At 41.3% G+C, this 14,223-nt stretch overlaps 1 protein-coding gene across 1 annotated transcript in view; it reads left to right on the top strand.

Annotated features, from left to right (window-relative positions):
* Positions 1-14,223, top strand: part of LOC118391142 (dehydrogenase/reductase SDR family member 11) — a 45,882-nt gene that overhangs the window by 27,145 nt on the left and 4,514 nt on the right. The window contains exon 2 of the mRNA XM_035782200.2: positions 10,899-11,108. Within this exon, the coding sequence (XP_035638093.1) occupies positions 10,899-11,108 (210 nt within the window). The remainder of the gene's footprint in view (positions 1-10,898; positions 11,109-14,223) is intronic.

Here is a 14,223-nt window from a genome sequence, read left to right on the forward strand (position 1 = left end):
TAACTACTATGACCATAATCAATTGCACCTGTTTTTTTCCCCGATTTGGACAGAGATGGATACACATTTACGCCTGCTATGTTAGGTTAGATACACACAGACCACATATACACACAGACCACATAGAGAAATGTACATAACACAATGATGAGAGAGAAGGATAGAGACAGTTCTTGAAAGTGTGCCTTATTTTCTTTTGAAGAACTAGTCAAATGATTTTGTCAGACAGCTCTGCAGCATGCTTAGCAGTCTAGCCTATCAAAATAGAAAGACTCAAGTCCGTAGCCTACAGTATGGTTAACACAGAGATCATGTTGTTTGGCAGCTACTGCCTGAGCAGAGATGATTAATTTAAGGAATTAAAAATTATATTCATCAAATAAAAACAAAGTAATATACACAACTGAAATATTGTATTATTTCATAGTAATATCAACATTTTCTATTGATGTCTAACCAATGTTGACCTAACAGAGACAATGGAATATTTTAGATATTTTGGCAATTTAATGTTCACTGTTTTAGGCTTTGGAATTTCCATTTAAAAGCTCTAAAATAATTTTACTGTTGTTATTCATAATGCATTTAATATCAAAAAATATATATCAAAATCGAAAACCGTGATATTTTAATAAAAGCAGTAATCTCTCAATGTTACTGTAATTTTTGTTACTTTTGGTACTTCTGTCAAATGTGTTATGTCATCTACTGTTTGAGAGGATCAGTCTGTCTATCAGCACAGCCGATGTCCCCTTATAGCGCGAAAGCACCGTGCCTTCTCCACTTACTCGTCGCTAGCTTTAGCCTGTCCCGAGGAACCACTGCACTCACAGGGAATCTGAGCTGCATCACCATTTATGCTGCACAGAAGTTAACACACTTGAATCATGCAAGACAGAATGTAGAAATGTTGAAACTATTCGCAAAACAATGTCCATTTACAGGCTAGAACACTTTACCACTAGAACACTTTACCACAGCTTTGTAGGCTAACTTTCAGTTCACTATTCTAGTACCTTGTTTGATAATATGCAAACCATAACGTAAAAAAAAAATATTGCTGATTTCAAAATTGATTGTTATTAAGTTATACATTCAGTCAAGATCATCTTTGCTCAAGCATCAAACTGTGTGTGTGAGAATGATGTCATGGGTCTTAGAAAGACGAGATTGCTTCTACTATGTAATTGTTGTTGATCAGTACAACAAAATAAGTCCCAAATTGAAGGGAAACCCATTAAATCAGGCAAAACCAGCTCAATAACTTAATGCATTCACACTCCTTTTAAATATGCATTCACCTTTACTGTGAATAGGCCTAGGCTACATCTTCATTTACCCAGTTCATCAATACATTAGAGATATACCATTCAAATGAATGATTGCCGTTATGTAATTTGATTGTATTATTGATTCATTAATGGATACATATTTAAAAAAATAATAATAATAATGTTATTCAACTCAAAAGATCAAGTGCCATTCTGTGACTTTGGCTAATACGCCTTCTTTTTTTGATGTGGTATCGTTTTAGTATTGAGTATCGTGATGGTATTGAGTATTGTGATACTAAACCTGGTGTCTATATTGTAGTCAAAATTCTGTTATCTTGACAACCCTAGTGTTTGTGTAGTGTGTGTGCGTGCTTTATGAAACTGACCTGTAGTCCTACTCCATTTGCCCCATTTAGTGTTTTTATATATATTATATTTATTTATATCTATTTGCCCCATTTAGTGTTTTAAGCAATGCAGCCTGTATCTACAACACTGAAGCATAACTAGGATAATGTTCTTCCCTCCTACTTTTTTAATATCATGTCCGTGAGTGCATGGAGGTGAAGTCATAATCACACACACACAGACGTTTTGTTCTTCTATCCTCGTGTGGAACTAAAATTAATTTCCACTTTTTTCCTTAACACATAAGCCCTAAACCTAACGCCTAAACCCTTACTGTACCCTAATTTTAACTCTAACCCAACCCCAAAGCTAAAAACAGCCTTTGTCCTCATGGGGTGTGGGAAATGTCCCCACGAGGAAGAATTATTCTTCTATTACTATCCTTGTGGGGACTTTGGCCATTTTTTTTATTTTTTATTTAGATCCCCTCAAGAATAGAATAAACAACCCACACACTGCCCTGAAAATTAATGATCAGCCTGCTATATCCAAATTGTTAGGAGAATAGATGTGGCCCCCTAGAGGGAGATGGTGTTGATTATGTAATTTTGTGTATCTGTGTCATGAAGGGATTGAGTTGTTCTGCTCACCTGCCCAGGGGGAAGGCAGACACAAATCACTGTGAATGATTATGCCCACAGTTTACTGCTGGCTCACTGCACTGAGAGGGTTTGTGTTGAGTGACACAGTCACAGACAGACATTTGCATCATTGGTTTACAGATGTCCTATCATGACCTCAGGTAAATCAGGAATTTAATTTATATTTTTATATCTGCATAGTATCATTCAAATTGACTTGTCCATTACTCCTGATTTTCTATATTGTGTGGAGATTATCATGGATGGATGTGTGTGTGAAGGGACAATGGTGTGCATACTTGTTTGTCGCATTGTGTGTCGCATTGCATCCTTAGCACAGAATGCCCCTGTGCTGCAGCAGTGCCTGCATGCACGCACACACACTACACACTGTGTGAGACTTCCTGTCCCTAGCCCCTGATCCCATCTCGTCTACCACTGCTCTGCTCATTCACATCATCCCCTCTTTTCTACTGGCCAAGGCTGTGCTTCAGTTCACTGCTCCTTTTGGCAATCATCCCTCATCCTCTTCCTCATCCACACTACCCTCGCCCACTGTGCTTCTCCCTCCGTAAGAGTTGGTGTCCATGCCAGGCAGCCCAGGTACACACACAAAAAAACGTCTTAGGGGTGGGGGATCAGGGCAGGGTAAAGAGGGGAGCCCCTGTTAGGATGCTGAGGCTATGATTCCCGATTTATTTTATTGTTTGTATTTGTGCCATTGAATTGGAATTCAGTTCACCCCAGTGTTTCCCACATATTAATTTAGCAGCAGCGTTTCAATCGTTGCTGGCACTACAAAAAAATATGATTTCATATTTTTTTATAAATGTAATTGGTATGGCAAATCGTTTTCTGTAGGGGTGTAACGGTTCACCAAACCGTGGTACGTATTGCGGTTTTGGGGTCATTTTTTTGGCTTTGGCACAGCGGGAAAATGTAAATGCCAACAGTTACTAAAGAAAATGTTTTTGTTTTTTTTAAAGATGCAATATATCACTTTCTGGGCAATCCAACCAAATTCACAAAAATATAAATGCAACATGTATGTTTCATGAGCTGAAATAAAAAAAATCCCAGAAATGTACCACACGCACAGCTTATTTCTCTCAAATGTTGTGCACAAATGTATCCTTTGCCAAGATAATCCATCCACTTGACATTTGTGGCATATCAATAAGCTGATTAAATAGCATGATCATTACACAGGTGCATCTTGTGCCGGGGACAATAAAAGGCTACTATAAAATGTGCAGTTTTGTCACACAACACAATGCCACAAATGTCTCAAGTTTGAGGGAGTGTGCAATTGGCATGCTGACTGCAGGAATGTCCACCAGAACCGTTGCCAGATAATTGAATGTTCATTTCTCCATCATAAGCCACCTCAAATGTTGTTTTAGAGAATATGGCAGTACGTCCAAACGGCCTCAAACGCAGACCACGGGTAACCACACCAACCTAGGACCTCCACAACCGGCTTCTTTACCTACGGTATCGTCTGAGACCAGCCACCCAGACAGCTGATGAAATTGTTCCTTTATAAAACCAAAGAATTTCTGCACAAACTGTCAGAAACTGTCTCGGGGAAGCTCATCTGCGTGATCGTCGTCCTCACCAGGGTCTTGATCAGTTCGACATTGTAACTGACTTCAGTGAGCAAATGCTCACCTTTGATGGCCACTGGCACGCTGGAGAAGTGTACTCTTCACTGATGAATCCCGATTTCAACTATACCGGGCAGATGGTATTGTGTGGGCGAGTGGTTTGCTGATGTCAACGTTGTGAACAGAGTGCCCCATGGTGGCAGTGGGGTTATGGTATGTGCAGGCATAAACTACTGACAATGAACACAATTGCATTTTATCGATTGCAATTTGAATGCACAGAGATACCGGGATGAGATCCTGAGGCCCGTTGTCGTGCCATTTAACCACCACCTTCACCTCATGTTTCAGCATGATAATGCATGGCCCCATGTCGCAAGGATCTGTACATTATTCCTGGAAGCTGCATATGTCCCAGTTCTTCCATGGCTTGCATACTCACCAGACATGTCAACAATTTTGAGCATGTTTGGGATGCTCTGGATCAACGTGTACAACAGCGTGTTCCAGTTCTTGCCAGTATCAATCAACTTTGCTCAGTCATTGAAAAGACGTGAGACAACATTCCACAGGCCACAATCAACAGCCTGATGAACTCTATATGAAGGAGATGTCGCGCTACATGAGCCGAATGCTGGTCACACCAGATACTGACTGGTTTTCTAATTCAAGCCCCTACTTTTTTTTTTTTTTTTTTTTTTAAGGTATATGTGACTAACCGATGCATATCTGTATTCCCAGTCATGTGAAATCCATAGATTAGGGCCTAATTTATTTATTTTAATTGACTGATTTCCTTACATGAACTGTAACTCAGTAAAATATGTGAAATTGTTGTATTTGTTTTTGTTCAGTGTAGAAATGTGTTCGACTTACTTTCAATGAAAATGAAGGATCTAAGAAGCGATAGATCTGTGTAGTAAACTCTGCAAAAAAAGACACCTCTCACTGTCAACTGAGTTTATTTTCAGCAAACTTAACATGTGTAAATATTTGTATGAACATAACAAGATTCAACAACCGACATAAACTGAACAAGTTCCACAGACATGTGACGAACAGAAATGGAATAATGTGTCCCTGAACAAAGGGGGGTCAACATCAAAAGTAACAGTCAGTTTCTGGTGTGACCAGCAGCTGCATTAAATACTGCAGTGCATCTCCTCATGGACTGCTCCAGATTTGCCCGTTCTTGCTGTGATATGTTACCCCACTCTTCCACCAAGGAACCTGCAAGTTCCCGGCCATTCCTGGGGGGAATGGCCCGAGCCCTCACCCTCTGATCCAACAGGTACCAGACGTGCTCAATGGAATTGAAATCCGGGCTCTTTGCTGGCCATGGCAGAACCCTGACATTCATGTCTTGCAGGATATCACGCACAGAACGAGCAGTATGTCTGGTGTTATTGTCATGTTGGAGGGTCATGTCAGGGTGAGCCTGCAGGAAGGGTACCACATGAGGGAGGAGGATGTCTTCCCTGTAAGGCACAGCATTGAGATTGCCTGCAATGACAACAAGCTCAGTCCGATGATGCTGTGACACACCTCCCCAGACCATGACAGAACCTCCACCTCCAAATCGATCCCGCTCCAGAGTACAGGTCTCGGTGTAATGCTCATTCATTCGATGATAAACGCAAATCCGACCATCACCCCTGGTGAGAAAAAAACGTGACTCGTCAGTGAAGAGCACTTTTTGCCAGTCCTGTCTGGTCCAGCGACGGTGGGTTTGTGCCCATAGGCGACGTTGTTGCCGGTGATGTCTGGTGAGGACCTGCCTTTACAGCAGGCCTACAAGCACTCAGACCAGCTTATTGCGGACAGTCTGAGCACTGATGGTGGGATTGTGCGTTCCTGGTGTTCCCGGGCAGTTGTTGTTGCTATCCTGTACCTGTCCCGCATGTGTGATGTTTGGATGTACCGATCCTGTGCAGGTGTTGTTACACGTGGCCTGCCACTGCAAGAACGATCAGCTGTCCATCCTGTCTCCCTGTATAGCACTGTCTTAGGTGTCTCATAGTATGACATGGCAATTTATTGCCCTGGCCACATCTGCAATCCTCATGCCGCCTTGCATTATGCCTAAGGCACGTTCACGCAGATGAGCAGGGACCCTGGGCATCTTTCTTTTGGTGTTTTTCAGAGTCAGTAGAAAAGCCTCTTGTCCTAAGTTTTCATAACTGTGACTGACCTTAATTGCTGTTAGTGTCTTAACGACTATTCCCAGGTGCATGTTCATTAATTGTTTATGGTTCATTGAACAAGCATGGGAAACAGTGTTTAAACCCTTTACAATGAAGATCTGTGGATTTTTACGAATTATCTTTGAAAGACAGGGTCCTGAAAAAGGGATGTTTCTTTTTTTGCTGAGTTTATTTCTATTCTTTGCTTTTTTAAAGTTTAATTTTTGCATCGTTAACTTTCAGTTTTTTGTAAACCAGCTGAAAATACAATATTTTGGGTTATTGAAAATATTTCAGTGGTTTAGATGGTACAATGATTCTCTACACTGCTTGTTTTGTCACAAACTGAAATGCAACCAGGAAATGGCTGGTTGGAAATTTGCATATCGCACCTTTAAGAAAATATAGTGTATAAACTGATTCCATATAATACCTGATGAGAGCACAATCAGAAATTTCCCACACATTTTGTTAAATGAAAACACATGTTTACTCTAGAAGAAGACTAAAATAAAGTGCAATATGCATGTGAAATCAATATGTAAACATGGTTCAGACATTATTTAGGCCTATGCTATAAGGTTTTCTTATTTTGAGAAAAATATGTGCACTTGTGACTCATAAAAGGGGGCATGTCTGCAGCACGGTATTTCTCGTTTGCAAGGCTGTCACTGTTAAGTAGCTATCTGTAGCCCTGGAGGTCCATCCATCTGTGGTAAGCTCAACACAGGGTGCATTGGCCAATTCATTGACTACTTAGGCTTTAGTTTGCTTATATAGAGCGGGTACTACCTGTTTGCTGAAATGGGTGCTAGCAGGCGAAATTCGTAATGTGGCTCAAGCACTTTCACCAGGTGCTGAAACCCCTATTATTCTAAACCATTGAGAATGGGCGCATATCCACGGCTATAAACATACCTATCGCTCTTGTAATTTCTTTGGCCGGGTCAGGATCAGCTGTGAAGGGCTGCTTGAATGCAGAGGGGAGATTTTTTTGTGTGTGTGTTTCTCTCTTGCTCCGGTAGTAGGAATATTGGGGTGACGTCAGTGTAAATGTGTTGGCAGCTGCATAGGCTATTCTTGTTGAGCAGTGTCAAGTGTCCACATACTTTCTCTGTCCATTGCCGTTGTAATCTACTGGAAACTATACATGTTCCCCCACCACCGTAGAGAAATCGTTAACGGCTGCGCCGCACAAAAGGACAGCTTGAAGTACACCAATTAAGATTTGCATTTTGATTACAACGTTCGATTAGTCTAATTGTTTAACGGAATAGCCTGAAAAAAAGTTTGCTCATATTTCCTCAAGGCACAGGTATAGCCTATAGGCCTAGTGTTTTTATTTTTGTTCAATATTTGTTTTCTGTATTCATTCGGGTTCACAGTGGGGACTGAACCGAGGTCCCCGCGAATACCTGTAGGGTTACACCCCTAGTTTTCAGTGTAAACTTAAACGACTAAAACCAGATAGAAAATATGTATTTTTTAATGGTGGAAAAAGTATCCAATTGTCATACTTAAGTAAAGATACCTTGATAGAAAATGACTCAAGTGAAAGTCACCCAGTAAAACAATACTTGAGTAAATGTCTAAAAGTATTTGGTTTAAAATATACTTAAGTATCAAAAGTAAATGCAAGTGCTAAAGTATACTTAAGTATCGAACTAATAGTATAAATCCTTTCAATTTCCTTATATCAAGCCAACCGGATAGCACAATTTTATTTTTTATTTGCGGATAGCCAGGAGCATGCTCCAACACTAAGACATCATTTACAAATGAAGCATTTGTGTTTTGTGAGTTCTGCTAGATAAGAGGTATTAGCAATGACCAGGGATTTTCTCTTGATTAGTGTTCGAATTGCACCATGTTTCTGTCCTGCTAAGCATTAAAAATGTAGTACTTTTGGGTGTCAGAGAAAATGTATGGAGTAAAAAGTACATTTTCTTTAGGAATGTAGTAAAGTAAAAGTAGTCAAAAATATAAATAAACTACAGATACCCCAAAAAACAACTTATGTAGTACTTTAGTATTTTTACTTAAGTACTTTACACCACTGGTATTTTTCAATAAGATCATCTTTGAGAACTAACAATCCCCAAAATAAAAACTAGACAGTCTGTGGCCAACCACCATTGATTTTGTTATGTTTGAGTCACTGAGATCGCATAAGAACACGGCAAAAGCCATGGCAAAATGTGTAGAATTGCAGGAAATTAGCTTTGAAACATACTTTTTTCTCTTCTCCCCATGACACGTTTTGTGAAAGTAGTGCGTACAGGGATGTTAGCTAATTAGCTCGCTATCATTACCTGAGTGACTAGCTAGCCAAGTGAGCATGTGAAATAACAATTGCTGACTTGGTGTCTAAACCAATTAACTTGAGGTAGAAACGCATGGCTAATTTGAACTTTTACAGGGGAATCTAAAATGGATATTGCTTCAATGATGGGGTGAAGAAACAGCACCGCTTGTGTTATTCCCGACAAACCGAATAGGGGTTTAGCTCCGAGGTTGCTAGCCAGCTAAGACATTCGACAGTTCAGCTAGCCAACTCCGAACAGTGGGAACCGATGGAGAGCTGGAGACTATGAGTAGAAGTAAGTAACAGCACTAATTGTGTGTAGGCCAGATACCAACTATACTCTTATCTATCCGACAACAGAAAACTGCTGCTAACTGAGGTAACTTCACTCGGTAAAGTGAAGCCGAATCCCTGAAAATAGAAAGGAAGCCACTCAACGCTCCGTGGTGGAGTGGTAACCCACGTTGAAAAGGAGCAGTTCAGTTGAGAGGTAGTTTTCTGAAAACTGCTTAATGTGCTAGTAACCAAATAGACTTGTGAAGAGACGAAGAATGAGGAAACCAGAGCATTGTGGGTTGCTATATAGGCAAGCAGTGCTTACCACACTGGAGTGACAAGTTGCATCAAATGCTACAAATATATATTGTAAGTCTTTTGGGGTTTTCCAGTGAGTTAAATCCAGATGGACAAATCCATGCTTCAGCCTATTTATTTAAAGCTGCTATTCAGCGTCAGTTGAGATACAGGTTATAATGCTATTTCAAGGGAAATTATATTTCAGATGGTGTCAACATAATACAAATTTAATTAATTTTGGAGTAGAATGTGCTTTTTAAAAAGTCACCAGAAGTGAACTTCTCACAGTCGTATATAAAGTCAAATGAAACATGGTGTGCACCCCCTTTAACTTTGCCACCGCTACTGTAAAAATCCTAGGGGATACACTGCACCCTCATATGACCCTATTTGTGAACTCTGGTGTGACATGTCTTTGTAAAACTAGAGAAATTATTCAATGTTCTATTCAAAGCTTACAAAAACCTTTTTAAATCCTGGATTCTGTGTGGAGATAATGCCTTATCTGTATATAATCCTAGTTAAATCACTGCTTCCCAGTCTTGGGCTCTCTAGGCCAGAGTTCCCCAACTAGCGGCCCATGGGCCGAATTTGGCCTGCGGGTCATTTTTATTTCCCCCACCCAGGTTTTCGGAGCAAAAAATATATAATATTTTAATCATTTATTGTTGGACATAAGACTGTAAAAACACCAGAAAATCAGCCCCAGGTGGTTTTAAATTTTTTAATCTGTTCCAAGGTATTCCCATGCATAAGAGATACTGTATATGTGATCGTATACAAATGTAAGCAAGGTTTGAAATGATTATGTTTTAGTCAAATATATCTGTCTGTGCTTCGTGCAGTCAATTTGCATTTGTCATTATTTGTAATTATATTCCGGTCCCCTGACCATCCACGCAAGAAAAAAATCAGCCCGCGACTGAATCTAGTTGATGATCCCTGCTCCAGGCTATATAGAATATTAGTGTGTGTACATGTGTGTCCCCACGTCACTCCATCCATGCCCTGTCCTCATGAGACTGAGTGCTCTCGTCCCAAATGTCACAGCACTTTGGCTCAAAAAGAGAGAGAGGAAGAGGCTGAGAATGCCATGCAGTCCTTGGCATCATCCCTGCCTGCCACTACTGCCCCCCCCGCTCCCTAGACACACACACACTCTTCCCTCAATCCTCCCCTATCATTCTGTACTGAGAGCAGTCCAGACAGGGACATCATGTGATGGGTGGTTCTGTGCCCGATAGGGGGATCTATGTCCAATCGCATCAGACAGACAGACCCTCCATCCTAGAAGCCTGCATTGAGGGAGGCTGACCTGATTGTGCTGGTTGGGCCTGGAGCAGGCCAGGGAGACAGGGACTGTGGCTCTCTATAGCTCCATGTTTAGTGGAGGAGTAAGGGTCAAGGGTCACTTTAGTTTTATAAGGGTCATCATGGTTAATAAGGGTCATTAACATATTGCTTATTTCCTTTAGCCAGACACTGAGTCTAAACAGAGATGTGTCCCTAAATGAAACTGGTAGAGTACCAATCATTTCTTAACAACAAGATTGCAGGTGTTTCTATAATCGAAAAATTAGTGTTCTTTGTTGATAAACTTCAGACAAGACTAGAGAATCTGTAATAGGAGTGCTGCTGCTGACTAGCCTGGGTTTTCCCTGGCTATCTTCCTTTTATGGAATATACCGGGATTGATTGTATGGTTGTGGTTCCTTTCGGCCCAGAGTATGGGTGAATGAGTAGGGCGCTAATTTGTTTGGTGTTTTCCCGTGTCTCCCTTATTACAGCTCAAATCAGTGTGGCAGATCAAATGTATTAGGCCTATTACTAATCATTTGAATTTCAGAAATTGTCAATCTAGAAAGTCCAACACATGTTATAGTCTGGAGTTTCTTAAATTCTCACATCACGTGTTTACCTGATTTGTGATCAAAGTCTTATCCCTATTTGTGTGACGTTTGTAGAAGCTGGCAGCCGAGTGCCAGAGCGCGGGCTACAGCGGCACGCTGATCCCCTATAAGTGTGACCTGTCCTGTGAGGAGGACATCCTGTCCATGTTCTCTGCCATCAAGACACTGCATCAGGGGGTGGATGTGTGTATCAACAATGCAGGCCTAGCCCACAACGAACCCCTGCTCAGTGGCAAGACCGAAGGCTGGAGGAACATGATCGATGTGAGTGGACAACGCACACACACACAATGTACATAGGTTCTCACACACACATACACACACACAGCCTATGTACCATGTCTTTCCAATCAACAACAACTGTAACAACATAGTAACTACTGTAACTGTGTGCTGGGCTGTCATACAGTTGTTATTCAACAACTGAACTGCTGTACTTAAGTGTAGCAAACATAGCTAAATAGAGAATAATGTGAAAAACATTTGGTTGTAGAGTAGAATCAGAATAATCTTTATTTACAAGTACAGTGCATTTGGAAAGTATTCAGACCCATTCACTTTTTTCACATTTTACAGCCGTGTTCTAAAATTGATAAAAAATAAATAAAAAAGAGTCCTCTTCAATCTACACACAATACCCCATAATGACAACGCAAAAACAGGTTTAGACATTTTAGCAAATTTATTCCAAATAAAAAAACATCCTTGAGATGCGTCTACAATATGATTGGTGTCCACCTGTGGTAAATTCAATTGACTGGACATGATTTGGAAAGGCACACCTGTCTATATAAGGTACCACAGCAAAAACCAAGCCATGAGGTTGATGGAATTGTCCGTTGAGCTCCTAGACAGGATTGGGGCGGCAGGGTAGCCTAGTGGTTAGAGCATTGGGCTAGTAACCGAAAGGTTGCAAGTTCAAATCCCCGAGCTGACATGGTACAAATCTGTCGTTCTACCCCAAGGCAGTTAAACCACTGTTTCTAGGCCGTCATTGAAAATAAGACTTGCCTAGTTAAATAAAGTTAAATAAAAATTGTCGAGGCACAGATCTGGGGACGGGTACTAAAACATTTATGCAGCAGTGAAGGTCCCCAAAAACACAGTGAAGGTCCCCAAAAACTCCATCATTCTTAAATGGAAGAAGTTTGGAACCACCAAGATTATTTTTAGAGCTGGCCGCCCAGCCAAACAGAGTAATCAGGGGAGAAGGGCCTTGGTCAGGGAGGTGACCAAGAACCCGATGGTCACTCTGACAGAGCTCCAGAGTTCCTCTGTGGAGATGGGAGAACCTTCCAGAAGGACAACCATCTTTGCAGCACTCCACCAATCAGGCCTTTAAGGTTGAGTGGCCAGACGGAAGCCACTCCTCAGTAAAAGGCACATGAAAGTCCGCTTGGAGTTTGACAAAAGGCACCTAAAGGACTCTGACCAAGAGAAACAAGATTCTCTGGTCTGATGAAACCAAGATTGAACTCTGGCCTGAATGCCAAGCGTCACTTCTGGGGGAAACCTGGCACCATCCATACGGTAAATCGTGGTGGTAGCATCATGCTGTGGGTGTTTTTCAGCGGCAGGGACTGGGAGACTAGTCAGGATCGAGGGAAAGATGAATGGAGCAAAGTACAGAGATCCTTGATGAAAACCTGTTCCATAGCACTCAGGACCTCAGGCTTGTGCGAAGGCTCACCTTCCAACAGGACAACAACCCTAAGCACACAGCCAAGAGAATGCAGGAGTGGCTTCAGGACAAGTGTCTGAATATCCTTGTGGCCCAGCCAGAGCCTGGACTTGAACCCGATCGAACATCTCTGGAGAGACCTGAAAATATCTGCAGTGACGCTCCCCATCCAACCTGACAGAGCTTGAGAGAATCTGCAGAGAAGAATTGGAGAAATTCCCCAAATACTGGTGTGCCAAGCTTGTAGCGTCATGCACAAAAGACTCGAGGATGTAATCGCTGCCAAAGGTGCTTCAACAAAGTACTGAGTAAAGGGACCAAATATTTATGTAAATGTGATATTTCATATTTTTTTGTGTATACATTAGCAAACATTTCTAGAAACTTGTTTTTGCTTTGTCATTATGGGGTGTTGTGTGTAGATTGATTTAAAAAAATGAATTTTAGAATAAGGCTGAAACGTTTTTAAAAAATGTGGGAAAAGTGAAGGGGTCTAAATACTTTAAGAATTTGCCCTAGTGAGAAGGTTCTGCCAGCGATAGACACTTTACAAACTGAATACAGACAAGTTCACATAGACATCGTACAGATTATACAATATTGGAACGATAAACATAAAACTATACTATAGTCTGATTACAGTGGGAATATGCAATTTACAGAGGGGAGATAGATATAATATATATGGTCCTAATATATATGGTCCTTCTGTAGCTCAGTTGGTAGAGCATGGCGCTTGTAACGCCAGGTTAGTGGGTTCGATTCCCGGGACCACCCATACGTAGAATGTATGCACACATGACTGTAAGTCGCTTTGGATAAAAGCGTCTGCTAAATGGCATATATTATATAAGCAGAGGGAAGGATGCTGCTGTGGCGAATAAAGACAGTGTTATGCGTCGGTGTGATGCATCGTACAAAGGTTTTAACGAACCCACAACCATACAAACTTCCAGGGTGTGGGTACTTAAACATAGTAGGCCTGTTAGAAGCAGTGCCAACACACACACTCCCCCCTCACAAGGAGTCGTCCCATTGCCTGGTATGGTGCTACTACACAGAGGCCCACTTGTAGAAGAAGCCAGGCATTATTTCCCTCCATCTATTATGCTGGGCCTTTTCTTTACACTAATTCATCAAACTCAAGACCATTCCATTCAAGCCACTCCGGCTGAGCCCTCCGGCTCAAAATGTAGTCCCATCCCTACAGAGGAGCTGAGCATTTCTAACGCCTGTCCCATCTGTTGGCATGGCGGCCAAGATGAATGTGTACGCTGTGTATATTTTTAGACAGTGTAATCTGTGTGCTGTCCTTGTTTTGCCGTGCCACCCCCCACTATTTCCTTAGTTACACCGTTGGCGTCACTCTCAAAGTCACATGATGGAGGAGACCGGTCAGGTTCAGATGACACAATTTGACACAGTGACACACAATGACACGATCTCTACCTGTGTGACCAGCCAGTAACCAAACAGTATGTTATCTGAGATCATTTTTATTTTATTTTTTCACCTTTATTTAACCAGGTAGGCCAGTTGAGAACAAGTTCTCATTTACAACTGCGACCTGGCCAATATAAAGCAAAGCAGTACAGCACAAACAACAACAGAGTTACACATGGAATAAACAAACATACAGTCAATAGCACAATAGAAAAGTCTATATTCAGTGTGTGCAAATGAAGTAAGATTAGGGAG

This window comes from Oncorhynchus keta, chromosome 12, assembly GCF_023373465.1.
Source record: "Oncorhynchus keta strain PuntledgeMale-10-30-2019 chromosome 12, Oket_V2, whole genome shotgun sequence".
Taxonomy (NCBI): Eukaryota; Metazoa; Chordata; class Actinopteri; order Salmoniformes; family Salmonidae; genus Oncorhynchus; species Oncorhynchus keta.